Below are 23554 nucleotides of genomic sequence, written 5' to 3'. Positions count from 1 at the left end.
TAATTGAAAAGTCCATTCATAAAACTTTTATTCCACTTACATCAACTTATTACACATGTTCTTTAACAATTATGCTTGGATTGTTCATGAAAATTTCATAAGACATTAAACAAAGCTAGCCATCATCTCAAGTTATTCCCCTGGTAACTATATTTATTTTAATACAGCCACATGCATGTTAGGCAAGTATCAAAAACAAAAATAAAACTAGAGATAAATAGGTTTTATTTTATGCTGTGCTTGACACAAACTGTGATCTTATGAATACCAAGCATGTACTTCTACTATGTGTCAAGCACTTTTGATCTTCAATAGTTTTAACAATTTAAAATGGGTCCACCACCTGAAAGTGTTGCATCAAAAATCCTATTAAAAGGATTTCTCTCTTTTTAAGTAGTTCAGAAGAACCAGATATTTTGGGAGGAAAACATACTGCACTTTCTTTACCTGTATCTTGTGCGTAGAACATCAGAATGCAGCTGACCTATTGCCAACTGGTTGGCCAGTTCATACTTTCTAGAAACTTTGCGATCTTTTAAAACAAGTGCAGATAGAGGATTTTTAGGAACGTCCAAAATATGTTCTGTGGCAGGGGTTTTAAATGCATTACTAAAAATATATATCCCAACAACCAATATATGGTTTAAAAATATATATTGACATGTTATGCAAAAATTATTGGAACTTTGAGAAGGTGGATCCACTTTAAATTACAAATAAAATATAAAAAGTGACAGAACCAAAAACTATTAGCCAACGTTTAAGTGGAATGTGAACTGTCTCTTCCAAGGATAATAGCTGGATTCTAACTTGCCTTATAAGGAACATTCAATAAAAACGTAGGCATAGGCTTGTGTGTAAATACAGAGATGTTGGACTAGTAGTGGGTGGGCCTTTCCCCCTCCTTTAAATGTGCTTTAGAAATTTCAAACTCTGTGCCTGTAGCTGCAAATTACTATCCCTTATTTTACAATACACAGATCAATATACAAGCAGATCAGGTTATCTGGAATGGGAAATTGTTTCAGCACTGGCCTTGTAATAATCTACAATGTACCTGGAGTACTATGCCAAACATTTAAAACATGTATAAAAATTCCACATCCCCGTATTGGCCACCTCGGTTGAGCAGGAAAAAAAATATTAAAAAAAAAAAAAAAAAAAAACTCCCCAAAATGTTAACTGGCCCTATTCCCTATTAAACTCAAAACATGGGAAATATAGAAATCCAAATAGAAATATCACACCTTCCATTCAGGGTAAAAAAAAAAAAAAAAAAAAAAAAAAAAATCTATTTGTGGGACAGTATTGATGACAAATGGTCTATTGTGTAAATTGTATAGAATGAGGCAGACAAGGCTGATTAATTTTCTCCTCCTTCTCCTGGTTCAGCTTCATCACCTTGAGTATCTGATGTCCACAACTAAAGAAAGCAAAAACAATGTTTTGAAACAAACAATAAAAGCAAAAAAAATATTTACAAACACTAAACTCATTGTCCAAGGTTTACATGCATATAGCAAATTAACACACTTTAAACAAAGCTAGAAGTCCAAACACTTCTTCTAAAAAGAAATGTAACCAGAGTGAACACTGTGGCAATACCAATTTACATCTCCAGTGGTAGGTGCTTTAAGAGATTGCAAACTTACTGTTAAGTTGTCTCTCAGTAATTGCATTATTAATGTGCTGTCTTTGTATGACTCTTCACTCAAAGTATCAAGTTCAGCAATCGCTTCATCGAAAGCCTACAAAAAAAAAAAACAACCCAAAAACACACAAGTCAAAAGCAATAATGGATTGGAGTCTCACAGTAGCAATAGAGGAAAAAAAACAAAAAAAAAAAACACAACACAAAAACAGAGGTAGGGGAGCTAGTGCTGGAGCAGGTAGGACATGCTTATGCAGAGTTTAAATCTGCCGATCACCTGGTGACTCGTAGTTCACCTTTCTAGACTTTTGAGGGCAAGTACATAACACTTTGATGACCTTTCAAGGGCTACCCAGAGATGGAAGCGCTCCCCAAGTCACTACACTATTCTGGGATAAAGCGATCACCTACTAATGGGGGAATCCTAGGTCCTTGATAGTGGAATGCAACAGCAAGGTTGTGAAGATGGCCCATGCAGAGGACAAAAGAACTGGGACAAACTTTACCACCTGCGGTTAACTCAAGGTAAAACAGGGCTGATGACTTAGGGAGTGACCCCAGCAATGCCCCTTGTTCCTGCGGGTGATAAGCCCCTACTGGATAGGCCAGTTACCCGAGGCATAGGTGTCTACATGGCTGAAAATAAAACTGTAGTAAGCATGTAAATTTTTGTTACTTGCAGTTCTACCATCTGTTGTGGTGGGTATTAAGATTTAACCCCTTAAGGACAGATGACGGATATATTCCGTCATGATTCCATTTTATTCCAGAAGTTGTGTCCTTAATGGGTTAATGTAACTTTACAAATTACTAACAATTTCAGATGACTGTTTCCTTCCTCTCCCAAACCCAGAACTAATTGAGACGCTACACATACAAATAGCATGCTTTACTTCTTTTTACACATTTAGCACATTCATAGCCCGATTTCTCGTTCTGTTTATACTGGTAATTGCTGCACTATGAGTGCTCTTTTCCGATGTTATAGTCTTATATAGTATATATAGTATTTGCCTGAGACGATCATGTTTGTAGCCAAAAAAGTGACAACATATGCAGAATTGATTCAACTGATTTTTGTCAGGTCTATGCATGAAATAAATAATTAAAACAAAGCAAACAACAACTTACAGTCTTTGCCAGAGCACATGCTCTGTCGGGGCTGTTAAGGATCTCATAGTAGAACACAGAGAAGTTTAGAGCCAGACCCAGCCGAATGGGATGTGTGGGCTGCATTTCTGATTTGCTGATTTCAAAAGCATTTTGGTATGCCTTTTGAGACTGCTCCACAATACCTATTAGAACAAAAGAACACAAGGTGATCGATTAACACATTAAGCTCAGTGTGGACGGTTAATATACAAAGTGCTACTAAAAGCACTCTGATAAAATATTTCTGGATATACATACAACTCTCTCCTAAGCTTAGAGGCCACCATAGACCCAAGTAGCAATCGATAAGCACCTAGATTATGTTCTCCCTAATGCACTAGGAATAGGAGCGGCTCATGTCATGGGAAAGTTTTAAGTTAGGATGTTCATTCTCAAAGCCAGTGGTTATCTGAAATCAGTCATTGCTAGGAGACAATCATTTTGGAAGTAAAATCCAGCCAGAATTCCAAGTATTGGGTATGTGCAGACATTGTATATCTATCCTAACTATGTAAATAGCGCATTATTAATAAGATATCCTGACAATTAAAGGTTCACTCTACTGCAAGTAGTCTAGACTTTCCTATTGTAGGTGTGTGAAAAGCCACAAAATGGAATTCAGGATAGTTTTTACGACTCCTAAAATGGGCTTGAATTATTATTTGCATAAGCAGAATATTCAAGGATATAGTTGATAAACAGGTAGTTGATCCAAGTAAATCTGATTGCCAGTATGCAGTAAACCGGATTTGTTCTCATTTTGTGGCTACAATTGGGGTTTGTGCCCTCTTTTGGATCAACATAAAAGAATGTGGTCTGCAGTAAAACTTGTTTAACACTAAAGCGGTCGCTGGTAACGTCTCAGGGAAATGACAAGGCTTGACAGCAGTAGCTCTGTCTAGTATTAAGCTTTGTCAGGTGAAGAAAAAAAAAAAAAAAAGAAAAAAAAACACTGACAAAGTAGTCTCTAGTTGGTATCAGTATATCTTGAGAGGAGACCGTGGCGCTTTCCGCAAGGAACAGATACATACATAAAATTGGGGTAAGTTAAATATTGCCAATAAATAATAGCACATTGTACACACAGGTTTATTAAAAGCAGACGAAAAGGTAAAACTGGATGGGGAACTAGGGTTGAGGTTTTATAGGGATTTAGGGTTAGGAGCAACAAACCTTCAAGGTACTGTAGACTGCAAATCTCATGATTCTCTGGCAAGTAAGGCTTGGATAGGAATGATAGATGTTACAGTCCACAGTACCGTGAAGGCTGATATTCCCAACACTTAACATTTACAACCATTATATCACTTGTCTTTAGCAGGTCTGACAGGCTAACATCCACCCACACCATCAGAAAGGAGTGGAAATTGAACCAGGGAAAGCAGACTTCAGAGCTGGATATAATGGTAGTGCTATAGAGAAGCTGCATCCAAAAATTCATAAAAAAACAAAAATAAAAAAAACTCAAAAAGTTTAACAATTCATAAATACTTCTGCAATGCTGCAGCATTAGAACTATGTTTGATAAAAAAAACAAAACAAAAAAACAACACACTGGAGTGTTTCAAACAATTTATATATAGATGATCCCTCCGTTTAAAAGAGCTCTTGCCTTTAAACGACCGGTGAGAGGGTTCCTTGCTGCAGGTCATCCTCTGGGAGATCACCACTAGTGAAAATCTCCCAGCTAATCAATTGCTTATCATACGGATGGGATGCAGCAATCATCATACTGTCCCAAGCAATGCTTTCCATCAAGTCCATTAGTCATCCAGCTGGACCAAGCTCACAAAGTCTGCTTTGAGACAGTCATTTTATTTGAACCAAGAGGTTTCCTTCTTGCAAATATCTAAATGAAAACCATCTAGACATAGACTGTTTCCCACAACAAGAACAAAAGTGATTCTGGTGAAAAGTTCCTTATTCAGAAAAAGTAGGCGTTAAACCATACCTGGCTTTGCGGCGTCATTAGCTACTTCAGCCAAGTAACGGAAATAGTCTCCTTTCATTTTCAAGTAGAAGACTTTGCTTTCTGCATTGGAGGCTTTGGGAACCAGGAAGTTGTCCAAAAGATTCTGTGAGGGGAAAGAAATAAAATAGTTATACAAGTGCAATACTTCAACCCTATTGGATTTAAAACAATTCACATGAATCTTTCAATAAACTACAGAACAGCATTGCTTTAAAACTCAAGTACAAGAACACTCCATGAACCAGATACTACATGACTGACACAGCATACATCTTATCAAGTATTAAAAAAAAAAAAGGGTGTGGATAGAAAATACATTTGGTTCGGAGGGAAAGGCAACTTTTGGCATCATAGGAGATGATGTCCACAACATCTGGAGTGCCAAATGTTCCCAATCCCTGCCCAAGGACATGTCTGAGTTTTTAAATGTATAATAGAATAATTATGTTATTCCATTCTATTTTATTAAAGGAACGCTAAAGTGTCAGCAATACAAACATGTACTCCTGACACTTCGAGTGTTAAGCGTTAGCTCCCTGGCAACCTCTCATGGAATGGTAGAGGTGGCATCTACCACTTGTTAAGAGTAAAATAACAGACCAGCAGCCATCTTTGATAGAAGCCTTTGTGCTTTCCTATGAGGTTTTCTCAGACGATGGACATCCTCATGCAGAGTGAGGATGTCCAGCGTCATGTAATTCAGTCACAGGCAGTGTTAGTACTGCAATGTAAACAATTCAGTTTTTCTAAAAAGAAACAGGAACGCTGCACACAGACCACTTCAATGAGATGACATGTCTGGGTGCCTATAGTGACTCTTTAAGCGAAAGCCGTCTTGGTACTTGTAGTATTAAATACACAATGTAAAATTTATTCAGAAAGCATGCATGCAGCTATAATAGATGTATTATTTCTGGTCTGCAAACCACTGGGCCACAGCACACAAAATTAGATGTAGCAACAACGGAGCATGCATCACCACAGTTGGCCAGAAGAAAACACAATGAAGGCATGGACATCAGGTCCCCCGTTATGAGACACCTGTAAATAGGCCTGTTCCTCAACTTTAAGGCTCAGTGCCGTATGTGAAGGATAAGAGACAGGACTGGAGGAGATTACCTCACCTTCCCTGCTCTCACCTCACAAGCAGAACCTGCGTGAGAAGTGGGCTGCCACAGAAAGCCAACAACTTCCAGGTATGCCGTTTCTAGGAGGACTGCCAAAGCAAAAAACGGGTGTCTCTGGGAAGACATGGGAGGAAAAGAAAGGGCATAGGCTCAGAGATAATGAGTAATGAGGAGAGCCAAAGCAGGGTGTGATAAAGAGACATAAGGAAAAATTAGCTATTTACAAGAGGTTACGTCAGGATGGGAGTTGAAGCAATGGCAATATTGGGGAGAAGAAAAGGATAAACACATCACAAAACACACAGAAATTGGCATATTTCAGGAAATAAAAAATAAAATTGCAGATACAAAACGATAAACAAAAAGCATGATTATTCTAATTCAGGGAAGTACTTTACTCAAAATGTCAGACATTTCACACAACTGAAAGGCATGAGTATATTCAGGGTTTGACTATATATATTTTCCAGTTTTGACGGACACAGCCAGCTGGCCATACGGACACAAATCGGCACCTTTAGCTTTTCCCACTCACATGTACTTAAATCAACCACACTCACAATCCCACAGCAAACTCCACGCTCTTCACCAACACTGCAAACAATGACCACTTCACTTGAAATCACTGGACAGAGAGAATGCATCTTGGTGCCAGTAGTGAAGAATGAGATTTCTGGGCTGGCTCATGTTAACTCTGTACATAAAAAAGGATTTTGTTGCCAACATACCATGCATGCTGGTGATAAAACTACCAATGGTGAGTCTTTATTTTTATTTAAACACAGAAGAAGTGAAAACATGTCAGCAAGGGTTACTTAAAAAGCAGATCCATGTTATCCACAGACCGTACCTCCAGTTTAGAGGCATCTAGTGGGCGAAACAGCTCCATATGATGTAGCAGCTTTCTGCACTACAAGTATATTCAGGCAGTGTATTGGGAGAATATGCGATCATATAATTTTACTGTTTCAGGATGCTACGTAGGAGCAAGGAAAGCAACCCGACCTTTGCCAAAACACAGTGCACAGAATACATTGATAAGGAGAGAAAAATAAAATACACCATTAAATGGCTCCCCAATAATGGCATTTCAGATCTGAATGGACCCTCTGCATTTGTGACATACAGCAAATCTGGATTCTCCCTCTTCGACACGTGCAATATTATAGTGTTGGCTTTAGGATTGTGCACATGAAAAAGAAACAAAGCCACTGTACACAGCACAGACCAGGTACTAATCAGCAACTGAGAAGCTATTAAAAAGACTTCCAATAAACGAGTGTAATGCAAAAACAAACCAACTGCTTTACATTTACATTGTGGTTGCTTTGGGCCTATTTCAAGGGACACTAAACACACACACACACACACACACCACTACATCAAATTGTTTGAGAGACAATGTTTTGATTTGGCCAAAAAGTCACTTTCCGGCCACTAGAGTGGCTTCCTCCTCAAGTCCTTTAATTTTCAAAGCTTTCCACGTTCAACTTTGTCTTGCTGTAACTGATACTGAACAATGCTAATTCATCTATTTAATAGGAATTGGATTGCAGTTCAGATTGTGTGCCATCAAGAAGACAAAAAGGTCTTGGAACTGGATTACAAGTTTAAGGTTATATAGTGTTAATACAAGCCTGTGGGGCACATGGCACACTCACCAGGAGTTAATTTCTACTTGTCAGGACTGGGGTTTCACTTGCCAAGGCCAATGGCCCCCATCACATTAAGGGAAAACCCTGGTATCCATTGATACCTGGGGTTAGTGGCGAGAGCAGGAATTTGACCCTGACCACATCTGTAATCTTCCCATAGGCATTAAAACGCTGGCTTCCAGCACTGCAAACAGCTCATATAAAAAGTCTGGTACCACTAAAAAAAAAAAAAAATACAAAATTGACAGAGCAGACAGATTGGAAATCCCTAGCGTGAGCATGGCTTTAACCCTGCACACACCAAATAGGATGGGTGTTCGATGCCACCCTACAGGCATTAAAGCCCCTTTATGTAGGACTGCAAAGAACACCCTAATGTTGTTAAAGGACCACTATAGGCACCCAGACCACTTCAGCTTAATGAAGTGGTCTGTGTGCCTGGTCCATCTAGGCGTAACCCTTTTTTCTATAAACATAGCAGTTTCAGAGAAACTGCTATGTTTATAATAGGGTTAATCCAGCCTCTAGTGGCTGTCTCATTGACAGCCGCTAGAGGCGCTTGTGTGCTTCTCACTGTGAAAATCACAATGAGAGCACGCAAGCGTCCATAGGAAAGCATTGTAAATGCTTTCCTATGAGATTGGCTTAATGTGCGCGCGGCTCTTGCCGCGCATGCGCATTCAGCCGAAGAGGAGGACGAGGAGAGAAGGAGGACAGCTCCTCGCCCGGCGCTAGAGAAAGAGGTAAGTTTAACCCCTTCCTCTCCATCCAGCCTGGCAGGAGGGGGACCCTGACGGTGGGGGCACCCTCAGGGCACTATAGTGGTCCTTTACTTCACACTGATGCAGAAGTAGCAGTATCCAAATGGCAAGTGAATAGTGGAGCCACAAGCACTTTGTTATGATGCATATGCTCTGGTCAGCTGCGGACTAGTGAAGTAATAATCCTGGGCATCATTAATTCATGTTGGAAAAGTTGTAAATCCAAATGGTGTATTACCAAAAAGAAGACATCTATGTATATACCTCAGGAGGACAAACCTCTGTAGATTATACAAAGAAAGGGGATCAGACTCGTGAATGATCAGTGTCTAGGTTTAGTGAAACAGTTTGCTCCAATAAAACTACAGTTGGACCATACGTGGAACCAGTCACAGTGATTGTGTCACCACATGGGATGCCAACATTTGTAAATAGTACAGGTAAAAGCAAGTTTAAATTTTATATTAAAAAAATAAATAAAAAATATATAAATATTCTCCATATCAACTGCTCTTAATCCAAGCAAACTACTCTAATTGCATTTATTAAATAGACAGTGAATAGAAGAAAAACAAAAAGACTTGCAACATTTAGCCAAATAACATAAAGCTGTGGCTACAGGAGAGTTGGAATATTAGTCACACAGATAGCGTTGCCAAAAATGTCTTTAGGAGATAAATGTCTTGGTACATTGTAGTTTCCAAAAAAAATAATAATAAAAACATTTTTTATATAGCAGGGTGAAGACTGCCTCTAGCGGCTGTCTACCAAACAGTCACTGGAGGTGCTCCCTGCTGTTTCACAAAATTTCAATCTGTGAAAGGATGCTGGACGTCCTCAAGCTTTGTATGAGGATGTCCAACATCTTCAAACCCCACATAGCAAAAAGCACTGATTCAATGCTCTCCTATGGGGAAGGCCTTTTTGGCACGCTTTGCCAAAAAATACCAGGGAAATGGAGTGCAAACTTTGAAGTGGTCTGGATGCAGTGTCCCTATTGCACTTAGTGCTGCAATGTAAAACAATGCAGTTCCAGTGAAACTGCAATGTTTACATTGCAGCATTAAGACCGCCTCCAGTGGCTGTCTACCTGCATTGTATTCCTGGCACTATAGTATCACTTTAAGCGGTCACTCCCCATGAACTCAAAAAAAAGCAAAGATCAAAAAGGTGACAGACTGGTTTAATTAGCCTTTCCATTGTAATATAAGTGACATGACCAAGTAGTGGTAGAAGTGCATCAACTTCTGCTTTTCCCATACCACTTCAAAACTGTTAAAAGCACACTCTAGGCACACTTTGTGCACCAATACAGCCCAAGTGCATTTGATAGATTTTGATCCATATTCATAACCACATTTAATTCTTTTGTTTTGCTTAAAACGACAGTATAACTCCACTCCTTAGAGTACATCTAATAAGAAAGTTACTTACTGAAAGTGGGGGTTTTACGGAGTATTTAATTTATATAGATCAGTCAATGTTAGTGGAGCTGCTGACATCATTCCACAGCCAATTACGGTCCTGTTCTATGCCTGCTTTCACTTAGCATCAATTTGAAATACTACAGATAATAAGAGGACAATGACTAGAGGTGGAGTCAGGTCAGCAGCTCCGCTCACAATGATCACAAATATCACACTACATGTCTCTTTACTCTACCATATTAAAGTTATTAAATTAATTTTCATTGGTTTTGTTCAGTTTTTTTTTTTTTATAACATTTTGCTTGGGGAGATGAATGGAGGGTCGTAATTATTAACAGGAGATAGAATTTTAATTGAGTGAACGCCTCTTTTCCCACACCACCTCTCCTGGTATGTCAGAGGGAGCACTCAAGGATCCATAATTACTTTATATCAAAGTGGTTATAGTTTTAGCCATAAAATACTAGACCGTTTTTTCTTTAAATTATTAAAATGACAAGACATGACCTAGAAGCCCTGACAAGAGGCAGGAATAACATTCACCATCTCTCACATGCATGGCTTGCTCACATGAGGTACTCGCAAGCACTCACCCCTGGAGAACAGCAACAAAACCCAAACAGTTTGAGGATTAGTGTTAGGTGTGATAAGGATACGGATTGGAACCACGAGTGCACCCGCTTTTCAGGTCACCGCTGACATATTGGATAGTGCATTTCCATTCTGTCTAACAGAACATCTTTGTGGAATTTGTCAGTTTAATGAAAATAAGTGAAAATGGTTAGAACGCCCCTTTAAAGTGAAACTGTAGTGCCAGCAAACCCAACTTGTTTTCCTGGCACTATGGCTTCTCTCTATGTCACTTACCTGGGTCCAACGCCACTGTCCCTTGGCGCTGATCAGGTCCACCTTCACTCCTCTCCCGCTGACATAGGGAGACCTAATGCCCGTGCACGGCAATGGCTGTGCTCACATTAGGATTTCCACATAGGAAAGCATTATACAATGCTTTCCTATAGGGATTCAGGTAACACTAAGTCCTCATGCATAGCTTGAGGACTTCTAGTGTCAGTTAGGCAAGCGAAAGGGAACTGGGAAAACTGCACTCACTGAGCTAAAGTGGTCTGGGTGCCTACAGTATCCCTTTAATGGTGGCATGAACAAACAACCACTGCAAAGGAGCAGGATTCCCAAAAATCTTGGGCAGGCAGAGACAAGTATGTCACATTTAGGTCTCAAGATTAATGTATATGTAGATCTCAAATCACGTCATATGTGCACGGTTAGAAGCATTTCCTTCATTATAATGCATGTACTAATTCAGGTCACTGCTTCAACAGATAAATTACAATTAATAAAAACAGGAAGCTTTTCTATACACTTATTTACCAACAATATACAAATTGCTACATACTTGTAAGAAAATACTGTATGACATTAAAGGAATAAAAGTATTTTTTCTACAGTGAATTGCATATGGCCACTCCGCTAAATTGCCAATATCAGAATTCAGCTAGACGCAATGCATAAAATACACAGAGACACAGTAGGCATGCATAGTAACAAATTAAATATGCTCAATTACATAAGAAAATAAATTAGGGATGCATTTGAAGGAGCCAATATTGAACATGGTCTCACCAGAACGTCTGTACAGATGTCTTTCAGTTCTATCTCGATTTTCTCCCTGTATTCTCGCGCCATCTGCTGTTTTTTGTCGCTTCCTTCAGTCTTTTGCTCAATACTAGAGACAACTCTCCAAGACGACCGGCGAGCACCTACTACATTTTTGTAGGCCACAGAGAGCAGGTTCCTTTCCTCGTTGGACAGTTCTATTCCTTCCTCAGTCACTCGCTTCATGGAAGCTGCCATGTCATCATATCGTTCTGCCTGCTCAGACAATTTAGCCTTCTGTACCAGCTCGTTTTTATCCATGGTTGAATGATCTACAAAAGAAAGGTAACTTGTTACCAAACGAAGTACCAAATGGGAACTATAAAGTTTTGTTGCCAGTTCACCCCAATCCTCTATTTACATTCTTTTATACACTAAAACTGAAAATAAACAGGCCCCACTAGATCATCCGCAGCAGCCATAAATTTGAAGGAAACCCCCCTTTAAAAGTTAGAAATAAACAAGTACCATGAAAGCCTGAAACTGAGGGATGTGGTTCTATTTTTTCTAGACAAATATTATAATATAAACAATCCACATATAAGCTATCCTATCACAGATAATGAAATATCGCTTACATTAACAATTATATTACCCCCCCAAAAAATTAATAATTTAAGAGAGAAATAACGTTTTACGGGAAGAAATAAATTCCCAAATTTGCATGAACAAAACTGTACAAGTGTGCTGAAAATTAGTATCGCTCGTTTCCTGCTGCTCCTTAACCCCTTAAGGACACATGACATGTGTGACATGTCATGATTCCCTTTTATTCCAGAAGTTTGGTCCTTAAGGGGTTAAAGCAGTGATATAAATATTTCAGGAAGCAGAGTGTCAAATTTCCACAACAGCAATACATTTTCAGACCGCTTTTGTCAGAATTCTCAAAATATGTTTGGAAGAAGAGTTAAAGCAGGGAACCTATTGACGTGAGACACAAACTTTCTACTACTGTTAAAGGGCCAGTTTGGGCACCATAACAAATTCAAAATTACGACATCCAGAGTGTTCCTTTAAAGGGAAAATACTGAGACCCATAACAACTACTATATGTTGCATTGGTTATAGTGCCAAGTAGGGATGCACCGAAATGAAAAAAAAAAAAAATGTTTTCCCTATAATTTTATTAATATTACTTTTTAATGAATTTAATCCAATATGAAAACTCCTTCTCTTTTAGTGCCCCCCCCTTTTTGTGTTCTCTCTCCCTCCGTCCCAAGTGCAGTATTCTTGACTTTTCATGTTATCATTACTATCTTTCATTGTGATATATAATCATCTGAATTGTTAATGCTAGCATGTCTGCTAAACTATGCACTACAAAAAAAAAAGTCAACAAATTTGACCAGCTTTCGGGTGAAAATTTTGGAGTTCCCTGATACCATCCCACTGTAAGCGGTCAAATGGTTTATGAAGGGTTTGACACTTACCTTGCTCTGTTAGACTAAAGTGTGTTAACATACAAACTTTTGACATTCATTGGTTGACAGCTGTTAATGGACACTGAGCTTACAGATAACATCCACATTTGGTATGTGAATACAGAAATAAGAACTATAGCATTTTTGTGCAACCAGAAGTAGTACAGGTGCCCGACATAGCAGAGTGTCAAACAGTTCGAAAGTGGTACTGTGGAACAGCGCCATGGTATGTTCTGGACAATAGTGACAGGCTGTGAGAGCTGAATTAAAAAAAAAAAAAAAAAATAGAAAAAAAAAAAAAAAACAGTTCCCAAATACCCAACTCGGAAACCATATTGCCAGAAATATTTATTGTTCACTAGCACCAGTAGTGTCTGAAACAAAATAAGGTGCCTAGGGATGCTCTGTGCCGCCAGAGATTTTTTTTTTCTTTCTCCAGTAACATATCAGGATTGGAGCACTGAAAAGGGCACCTTTCACCAGTCCTGTATTGGAGTACTGGGTCAGCAGAATAACTTGTTTGGGAAGTTTATGATTTGGTTTCCATGGCAAAGCATCCACATAAAAGCTCAATATCCCAATTTACGGTCAAGTGGAGTAGGAAATATAAACCCTTCTCTGGAGGACTGATTCGCTAGCTCAGGATTGAAGGAATCCACAATACCAACATTTGCCGGACTATATGGTACTTGTAATGAGTATGGAGGGGGGCAAATAATGGCCTGAGTATATTGGTGTGGCTCAGAGTATACAAAGTTTCAATGAAGTGACAATTTAATTTTAACTTAAAAGGGTTGCTCAAACTCTTTTCGACACTGGGCAATGCCCAATAACCTACCGCCTCTGTCTGCAAAGGCCTTGCAGTCCAATTCACACTGAGATGCCGGTGAGTAGACCAATTTGATGACACTATTCAGATTTGGATGTCTTGAACAGAAATTCGGGCTGCCAAAGTCTGCTGTAGGTGTATCATGCCAACAGAGCACAAGTGCAAATACGTTTGAATGTGCAGCATTTCAAGAAGAAACACTGCACATGCCGACTCCTAACACCATAACCACTTCAAATCACTGAAGTGGTCAAGGTGGCTGAAATAACCCCTTTTAGAAGATTCTCCGCTTCAAAATTTGCCAACAGTTTGTGCATCGAGTCACTGTCATACAGTTAGGGCTTTACTAGAAGAGGCATATCACACACACACACAAATGGCATGTCAGTATTAACTGGTTACTATAAGCCTTTTATACCGTATTTTTAAATTTATTCAGCCATATTGGGTACTTTACTGAGCATCTGACTGTTCTCACCAGTACCAAGCACACACATTAAACTGGAGTGAACGGACAGGAAAGGGAGAAATGAAGCTCATTATGTCTCAGTTATGTATGCCAGGGGTTTAAATAGACCCCTGCACAAAAGTACATATTATATACTCTGCATGTGCAAAGTTTCGAGAAGAAACAATGATTCCTACCAACACTACCACTTCTAAAAGCAGAAGTGGTTATTTATGCTGGAGTAACTCTTTAATGGTTAACCACTTTACCTGAATACACAGTCGTGACCTCAACTACATCAAAAATACCTTTATGATGAACCAGAAATCCGAGCCAGGCCAAAATTGTCCAAATACTTTTAGAAATAAACAGGATATAACAAATACCTTGTCAAAAGAAATGTTAAAAAAAAAAAAAAAAAAAAAAAAAAGGCTATCTACAAAAATCTTTTGATACAGACCTTTCATCTCGAGTGAATGGTGAACTCCAATTTTTCTCATAGAAAAGCTTTTAAATGGACAACTATTGACATGATCAACCAAAGCTTCTGATAGGTAGATTAGCAGGCAGATGGGCATGAGAGAGACTGCTATAGGTATCAAAGGATACCGAGGATGAAGGTGGGGGAGAAGCTTTTGCAGTTCAAAATTAAATATTAGGGAAGAGGGCTCCTCATATTTAACCCCTTAAGAACACGACATGTGTGACATGTCATGATTCCCTTTTATTCCAGAAGTTTGGTCCTTAAGGGGTTAAATGGCATGAAGTGGTAAAACAGACTATATTAGGGGAAGTTATACTGAGAGGATATGGCATCTAGGGAGCAGTCATAATTTATATGACTGGTAACCTCAGCAGTATAGTATATAATATGAAAAGATCCCTTATTTATTTTATTGGCTTGTAGTTTTTCATATTCGATTTGCACAACTATACACACCATGAGCCAAAACATGCTTCAAACGAAAAATACCATATTTACTCAAAAAAAGGGGCCTGCATCCATGGCGCAGCAATGCGAATTTTACCCCTACAAATTTGCGTAGCATCTAATGCACTGTTCATACATGAATCTAATGTGCCATCAAATCTAACACAAAAATTTTGGAGATTTTATTTTCCCAATAAAGGTGCGCATTAGATTCAAGTAAATACAGTAACTCCAAGGCACACTTTATTTTAACCTTCACCAGCAACTTCTAAATACTTAAAAGTCCCAAAGAGATATGCATATGTCTAGCCAAACTACCATAGTACTCCCACCCATGTAACCAGACATTTTGATAACGGTGTGACATCTTAACTAGGGTTTGCCAGGCGCCAGTCACTTTTCTCCATTGAGAGCGGGAATTCCTGCTCGGAATTTGTTAGTTCTCCTGAGCCAAGCCCTGTAAGGCCAACTGATCGGTTGAGCACGTCAGCTGATTGCACTCAGCCAATTAGCTAGTCGTGCACCACTGGCTGGCTCAGAACACAGAGCTTCAATCTGCACAGACAAAGATCCAATGGAACATGGCATATCAACCCTATACATTATGCTCCTCATGAAACAGAATACACCAACACCTCACTTTATGGGGAAATGGAAAGAAGCCTTAAGGGAAACACTAACTCTCAAACAATGGCACAAAATCTGTGATCTCACACTACATTGCGCGGTGTCCAGTAAGACACAAGAAACTGCGTATAAATTGCCAACATACTGGTATAGAACGCCCCAGTCGCTACACGCAATGATACCATAGATAATAGCTGTTTGAGGTGCGGAGATGAGCATCCTTCTTCACCTATGGTGGGAGTGCCCCAAAATAAAGCCATTTTGGGAAAAGGTCTACAATATCATTCAAAGGTTTTCAGATGACCCACCCACCTTCAAACCGGCACCAATTGTTTTACATCACACTAAAACCCGCACATCCACATACAAAAACTCACTGACAATACGAATTCTGAATGTGGCTAAAGGGCTGGTGCCTCTATTCTGGAAGAAAAAGACATAGCCCCACCGATGGAACTGTGGTTCCAATGAATGGAAGAACTCCGTGCTATGAAAGACCTAATATTCCGCAGCAGCGGGAGACCCCAAACCTACCTGAATATCTGGACTCAGTGGATTTCAAAATCACTTTTAAAGTAAAACACTTCTGACACCACAAGTACAGACCGAAAAGAACCTTAATATAAGCACAACATCAATCACTGAGAGCAAAACTTGCCTTCTACTTACCTTAATACCCTCCTTCTCCTCCTCCCCCCCCCCCCCAGAAACTCACAGACTCCCTAGGCCCCAGCGCAGGGAGCCCCTTATTAGGACAAGCCGATAGATAGTGACCACTGATGACAGAGAACATACCACCCACAGAGTGGGAGACACGAACCGACATCACGAAAATAAATGCAATGGGGCACCAACCTCACACAGACACGGTTACTGAATCATTGGCTTTGTTTGAGGTTCAACAGTAACTGCAACTGACTAGTAACCATCTGAAACTAATGACCCAACGACAATGGAGACCTGCGCGTCTCACAAGTTACCTAAATGTTTAGGGAACCAGCGAGTTCCATGGTTTTACGCTTCATTGACACAAACCTGCGAGTCGTGTATTCCACTGTTCTATGTCATGCTTGTATTAAAAAAAAAAAAAATAAAATAACAGTATGTGGGGAAAACCCCATACCAAAATAAACATATTTATAAAAAAATTAAAAAGGAGTTGACAGCAAATCATAGTAAGTGATCAAACCATTAGCAAATTAATGACTACTTACAACACTGAAGTCAATGTCTTTATGGCAAACTTTAAAGTGGCTTAAGGCCCACTAGTGTACCAGGAAACACTGGTAGAAAACCACTGATCTACAATATTCTTTAGTATTTAAGAATCAGTGAACAGATTTTTACTAATATCGTCTTTTCAGAATATGCCACTAGTGATAATTCAGGGAGAATGTCCCTAAAACATTGTGCATTGATAAACTTAAAGATTAAAGGACAACTATAGTGCCAGGAAAACAAACTTGTCTTTCTTAGGGCCCCCCTCCTGCAAGGCTGAAGGGGTTAAAACCCGCTTCAGCCACTTACCTTAATCCAGCACCAGGCTCCCTCGGCGCTGGTGACCTCCTCTCCCAACACCAGCTTTGAATGCACATGCGCAGCCAGAGTCGCGCGTGCATTCAAACCGCCCATAGGAAAGCATTGAGTAATGGACGTCAGCGTGTCCTCAATGCAATTTTCACATTGGAGGATCGCGGAAGCGGCCTCTAGTGGCTGTCGGGAGACAGCCACCAGAGGCTGGATTAACCCTCAATGTAAACATAGTTTCTCTAAAACTGCAGGATTAAAACTATGGGGACTTGTCACCCAGACCACTTCATTGAGCTGAAGTTGTCTGGGTGCCTATAGTGGTCCTTTAAGAATCAAGTGTATCTTGCTACTGCCTCAACGTATATGCAGCATGACAGCTCAAGCAGATGTTAAAGCTACAGTTTGTGATTTAATCACAAAAAAAAAAAAAAAAAAAAAAAAAAAAAAAGATCATTCATGCAGATCTGGTTCTTAGGATTCCACAGGTCTATATAGCATTGAGGAAATTCCAGTGACATCATTACTCACATAATTTAAATGTTAAAAAGGCACGTGATGTCCTTACAAAAAGATTACTACAACCAAGTGCGTATATCTAACATTGAATGGTCTCTCAAAGCAGTGTAAATTTTGCCAACTGCAGATTGTTCTTTTCCCCCGCCCCCATCTTAAACAACCACTATAGGCACCCAGACCACTTCAGCTTAATGAAATGGTCTGGGTGCCAGGTCCAGCTAGGATTAACCCTTTCTTCTATAAACATAGCAGTTTCAGAGAAACTGCTATGTTTATAATAGGGTTAATCCAGCCTCTAGTGGCTGTCTCATTGACAGCCGCTAGAGGCGCTTCTCACTGTGATTTTCACAGTGACAAGGCGCCAGCGTCCATAGAAAAGCTTTGTGAATGCTTTCCTATGGACTGGCTGAATGTGCACGAGGCTCATGCGCATTCAGCCGATGACAACGAGGAGGAGAGACCTTCGCCCGGCAATGAAAAAAAAAAGTAAATTTAACCCCTTCCAGCCCGGCGGGAGGGGGGCCCTGAGGGTGGGGGCACCCTCAGGGCACTATAGTGGTCCTTGAAACAAATCACTGTAGCAATAAGACTGCCCCTGACTGATTTCAAAATTCAGGCACACAAATTACATATTTTGTGTTCTCTTTAGCTTTAGAGACATCCCAGTACACTTCATGTAAACCTCTACATAAAAGGGGATGAGAGAAGCTCCACTGAATGAAATTAAAGGCTCCTTAAAGGGAAGGGGGATCAGTCTCCTGCACACACTCTAGCAGTATTTCTACATCCATTATTTTCAATTTAATCTTCTGCATTATCTCCAAAACAGATGTGTATGGGAGTAAGGTAAGCTTTAATAGTGAGGTCTTGCCTCATCTCTTCAGAAATGTTAGTATGCCAACATATCTTCGTTCCTATACTTTTATGTTACTCTCCCTAGAGTAGATGCACCCCTCCACCAAGGTTTAGTGTACCAATATGGTCTAAAAATACTTAATCTGGAACAGAACATGAAAATAAAGGACTGTTACCACTACAATAATCTATACACACACACCAAAATAGTCATTCCCATTACTAGTGTATGCAAAATAGTAACTTCTTTATACTCAATGAGTGAAGATAGTAAGCATAGATTTCCATTTCAGTGATGGTATTTTATGCTAGAAAATGAATAAAACCAAGCAAAGATGTCAGATTGCTAACAGAACATATACATTGTATCATTTCAAATATTCTAGAAAGGCTTATAAATTGTAAAGTCAGATCTTGCAGTTTAGGAATCTCAGAGTTACTCAAACTCAAGCTCTAAATGGTGTTGCATGTATGAACAAGAATTGAAATGTAAAAAGGAAAAAAAATGCTACCACACCCAAAGTGAAAAGCCATGCAGCAGTCTGGGGAGGATTGTTAAAATGCTCAAGGGTGAAGTGCAATATGTAACGTTGTGCATAATGTGAATCTAAATTCACCAATGTTTGCCCACAGCTACAGCTTATCCAAGACAAAATCAAGTAATATTATGTATAAAACGGTTTTATAAATATGCCTCAAAGCTAGAATAAAAAAAAAATTAATGTTGAAGGCCAGCAACAGGACTGCTTAATAATTAGAATAAGGCAAATAGTGCAAAGAGATTGGGTAAAGACCTAAATGCTGCATGGAAAAATAAAATCTGTAAGTCACCCTAGTCTACCTATGCTACTGAAAGTCTTCTTAACCAATTGAGTGAGGACCACAACTTTACAGACGCCCTCAATTTTATAGCAAGGGAGGAGATCTATTCAACTGTGTCATATGCCAGTAAATCCATCATCGTGGAGAATGGTTTATATCTAGTGCTTGCCCAGCATTACATCACTGGTTTTGTAAGCCACTTCAGTTAAGAAGGCTGGTAATGCTAGATGAAGGATTAAGCTATCAAACATTCCCAAGATGGTGTGTATAATTATTAGAAAATTCAACATTACCGCACATCATTATGCAGTTACAACGGTCCCCAACTTATACAGACGTGGTAGACTTTCCTCCTAATTTAATAAGAAGCAGTGTATTGTTGGCAGAACACTACAGAAATAATTGATATTTTACTTGTGTGTATTGAAACGGCTGAGGGGAAAATACATAAAATAAACCCGTTCCATTTGTGTTCTTCCACTAGGACATGGAAATGTTTCAGTTCCCTAGCAAATTGTGGTGAAATTACACCAATTAAGAGGAGGTGCAATTCCCAAGCATAATAACACAAACAGGGTCATTCAACTAAAACGGTTTTAGACCAAAATAGTTAATCATAAAAATAGGTTAAAAAAAAAAAACAAAACAAGTTCAGCTCAGCATTTGTTTCAGTTACAATCTGCAGTTCCCTGGTCACTTTCAAATTTAGTGAATAACCCTCAATGACAGTACTCTGCATGCTCCTGCGAGGATTCAGGGCAGGGATGGGGAACCTTCAGCCCTCCAAATGTTTGGAACTACCTTTCCCTTGATGCTTTGCCAGCATTATGGCTGTAAGAGTACTATGGGAGATGTTGTCCAAAACATCTGGATGGCCAAAAGGTTCCCTCCACCTTTGATTTGGGGGCATGTATCCACAATGGCATAATATAACAATGGTGAACAGAAATGCAAACCAACCACGTACATTATGGATCTGGGGGAGGGAAAGGTTTAGAGACAGGCTTTGCCAAAAAACAGCCAATGTCTAGCAATGTCTCAAACCACTGAACACGTGCTGCTCCCAGGTTCTGTTTCAATAGATTAAAAAAAAACTGGACTTGTGAAATTATTAAGCAGAATCCACTCAAATGGCTATTAGAGAATCAGAATTGTGAAATACTCTATAAAGATACAATCTTTAGATATGCAACTTTGTAAGGCTTAGTACAGCTCAAAATGTAATTGTCCTATGAAAAGGAGATGGTTGTGTTCATAAGACAAAACAATCAGACATTCTAGTGTATTTGCGGAGAGGTCACAGTGATCTTATTTCTTCAAGAGCAATGCCAGCATACATTATCATTCCTGTGCACACATTGCACGGTTTTTCATTGACTCAAAAAAGCAAAGACTGCATGGACTAAAAATATATTACAGGACACTTAAAAAAAAAGAATTTGATTAGAAATTAAGGGGGGGAAATAATGTGATAAATATATGTAGATTAGAAATGAGCTTATCAAAATTAAGTTTATTTAAAAAATAAATATATATATATATATATATATATTTTATCTTTTCCAAGCTGAAAACCATACTGTAACATGGTTTCAATCACCTTGTCCCCTTCCCCACTGACCCAGCTGAGGGATGAGTGCACAAGAGACACCTCCCTTTCGCTTCCTCTCCAGGGATTCAGAGGAGAAGCAGGGGGAGGTGGCCTCACCTGTGCTGCAATGCTTGCTGCATCCATGCAAAAACGGGAAAAATCGATGCATCAAACCAATGTAAAGAGCAGTAATGCAAAATAATTAACCCTGTTAAATCTGAGTAATGCATAGCAAATACCTAACCACAAAATGAGAGGAAAACAAACCCCAAAACAGGAAAAGGCAAGCTGGATAACTCCCATTATTGCAAAATAATATATATTAACCATGTAAGTGCCAGAGATTCCCTGCACACAGCTCTACATGGGTTTAAAATTGAAGAGCAGATGGGAAGGACACAATGTATCAGTGCAAAGTGATTGTGTGTGGAAGGGAGTAGCATACATCAAAACTAGAAAGGGGCAAGCATTTCAACACCAAGCAATGCGCTGTACATCTCAGCTCTATAGGGGCAAGGAAGGCTGGGAGACTACCTATGGATAGATTAGATGTCCATCAATAATGAATACCCTGCACTTCATGCACAGAGCAGCTACATTATTAATTCTACCCATGGATCGAGCAGACAATGCTACAGCCATATATGGGGAGGGTGGGAGGAACGTCTTACCGAGATATAGGGAGGTGCAAAACAGGGCACCGGGAAGGAAGGGAATACAGATGATGGGGCAACAGAATGAGAAGAGTTACTGGGGTGAAGCCAGGACGAAGGGGTGTAATATTGAAAAAGGGAGGGAGGATATTGAATAAGGGGCACCAAGATGGAGGGAGGGGGGAGGTAGAAGGGGCACCAAGATGGAGGGAGGGGGGAGGTAGAAGGGGCACCAAGATGGAGGGAGGGGGGAGGTAGAAGGGGCACCAAGATGGAGGGAGGGGGGAGGTAGAAGGGGCACCAAGATGGAGGGAGGGGGGAGGTAGAAGGGGCACCAAGATGGAGGGAGGGGGGAGGTAGAAGGGGCACCAAGATGGAGGGAGGGGGGAGGTAGAAGGGGCACCAAGATGGAGGGGGGGGGGGGGGTAGAAGGGGCACCAAGATGGAGGGGGGGGGGTAGAAGGGGCACCAAGATGGAGGGGGGGGGGTAGAAGGGGCACCAAGATGGAGGGGGGGGGGTAGAAGGGGCACCAAAAATGGAGGGGGGGGGATTTTGAATAAGGGGCACCAAGATGGAGGGAGGGGAGGTAGAAGGGGCACCAAGAGGAAGGGAGGTAGAAGGGGCACCAAGAGGAAGGGAGGTAGAAGGGGCACCAGGATTAGGAGAGCTGAGAGGACAGAAACAGCCTGTCGCATTGCTCGGTTATAACAGTTACTACAATAAAATGGCTCCCCGCATGCGGCAGGATGGAGGGCGATGTGAGGAGGGTGATCTAAGATGGATCCCGCCCCGCCTCCCCCTGGAACAATGCTAGGTGTCCGCCATTAACCCGGGCTCGGCCTCGCCCCCCCTTCCTCAGGCTGTCTCTCCCCCCCGGTGCCGGCTGGGTGGGTACCTGTGCTGTGGCGGGGACTGGGGAGCGCTGGGACGGTGTGTCGGTCTCTCGCACCCTGTGCACTGACTGCCGCTGGGAGAGTCCGGTCTGCCTGCTCCGAGCGCTCAAAGCTCCTAGCACATCCACGGGGTTTCCTCCAATAGCCGAGCAGGGGCCGGGGAGTGACGTCAAGCGCTGCTATGGCAACCGCTCTCGCTCTCGCTCTCCCTCTCTCTCTCACCCCTCCCCTCCCCTTTCCTGACTGGGTGGCATAATAACCGCCTGCTTATGGCCGCGAGCTCGCAGAACACCGGCCAGAGGCTGCTGGGGGAAGTGCGCGTCCCCGCGCGGAGGATGGAGGGTGGGGCTGCGCGCGTGCCCGCCGCCCTGGCTGCAGTCTGTCTGTGTCCCCGGACTGTACATGCTGGGAGACAGGGAGACGTGTCCTGGCCAGGGCTGCCACATCCTCCATGTGTTCATGCACCCACACACATATAACCATACTGCATGCTGGTAGCCCCCTTACAGTGTGCAGAATGGAGGAGGAGGACCCAGCCAGCCATAATGTCAGATATAGAACCCAGTGGGCCTGGTGCTGACAATTATAATGGGCCTGATTACAGAATCTTATCGAACGAAAACAATAAAACAGTCCTACCTCCCAAGTGATATGTATCGATGGAGATGGTGCTCATACCCTGTGCTAATCTCTCACTTTAACCTTTCAAGTAAATCCATACTCCCTAACAGCCGTGTCCAGTGAAACAGGAACTCTATGGACAGGGTAACCAGAATCACGTAACCAGAACTGGCGAAAGGGGCGTGTGACGGACCGCCTGGCACGCCAACCGGGTACCTCCGTCAATCGCTGCTTCCTAGTACTTGCGAGCACCATAAGCACTGTACTGGAACACCATAACCACCGTAAACCCCACAAACCGCCGCAGCTTGGTTGGGGTCTCGCTGTCCTCCACCCGCCCTGGACCTAAGACCAGGATCCAGCTTCCAGTGGGTAGACCTCTCCTAGTCCAGAGAGC

The 23554-nt window shown here is 41.0% G+C and overlaps 1 protein-coding gene across 1 annotated transcript; it reads right to left on the bottom strand.

The window, feature by feature from the left end:
- Positions 1–22693, bottom strand: YWHAZ (tyrosine 3-monooxygenase/tryptophan 5-monooxygenase activation protein zeta). Its single transcript, XM_063451196.1, has 6 exons — positions 22539–22693; positions 11387–11691; positions 4755–4878; positions 2783–2946; positions 1653–1748; positions 1–1423 (listed from the first exon to the last, which is right to left on the bottom strand). The coding sequence occupies exons 2-6, from the start codon at positions 11678–11680 to the stop codon at positions 1364–1366; spliced, it is 738 nt and encodes a 245-aa protein (XP_063307266.1). The 5' UTR covers positions 11681–11691; positions 22539–22693; the 3' UTR covers positions 1–1363.
- Between the last annotated feature and the right edge of the window lie 861 nt (positions 22694–23554).

This window comes from Pelobates fuscus, chromosome 4, assembly GCF_036172605.1.
Source record: "Pelobates fuscus isolate aPelFus1 chromosome 4, aPelFus1.pri, whole genome shotgun sequence".
NCBI lineage: Eukaryota > Metazoa > Chordata > Amphibia > Anura > Pelobatidae > Pelobates > Pelobates fuscus.
The sequence above is the reverse complement of the archived record's forward strand: the minus strand, read 5'-3'. Positions and strand labels throughout refer to the sequence as shown.

Excerpts from the sequence above, each read along its gene's own strand:
- YWHAZ (XM_063451196.1), bottom strand. The coding sequence starts at position 11,680 with ATGGATAAAAACGAGCTGGTACAGAAGGCTAAATTGTCTGAGCAGGCA. Across the intron at positions 2,947-4,754 it reads TAATGACGCCGCAAAGCCAG|GTATTGTGGAGCAGTCTCAA; the intron begins GTATGGTTTAAC and ends TTGTTCTAATAG. Across the intron at positions 1,424-1,652 it reads TACTGAGAGACAACTTAACA|TTGTGGACATCAGATACTCA; the intron begins GTAAGTTTGCAA and ends TGCTTTCTTTAG.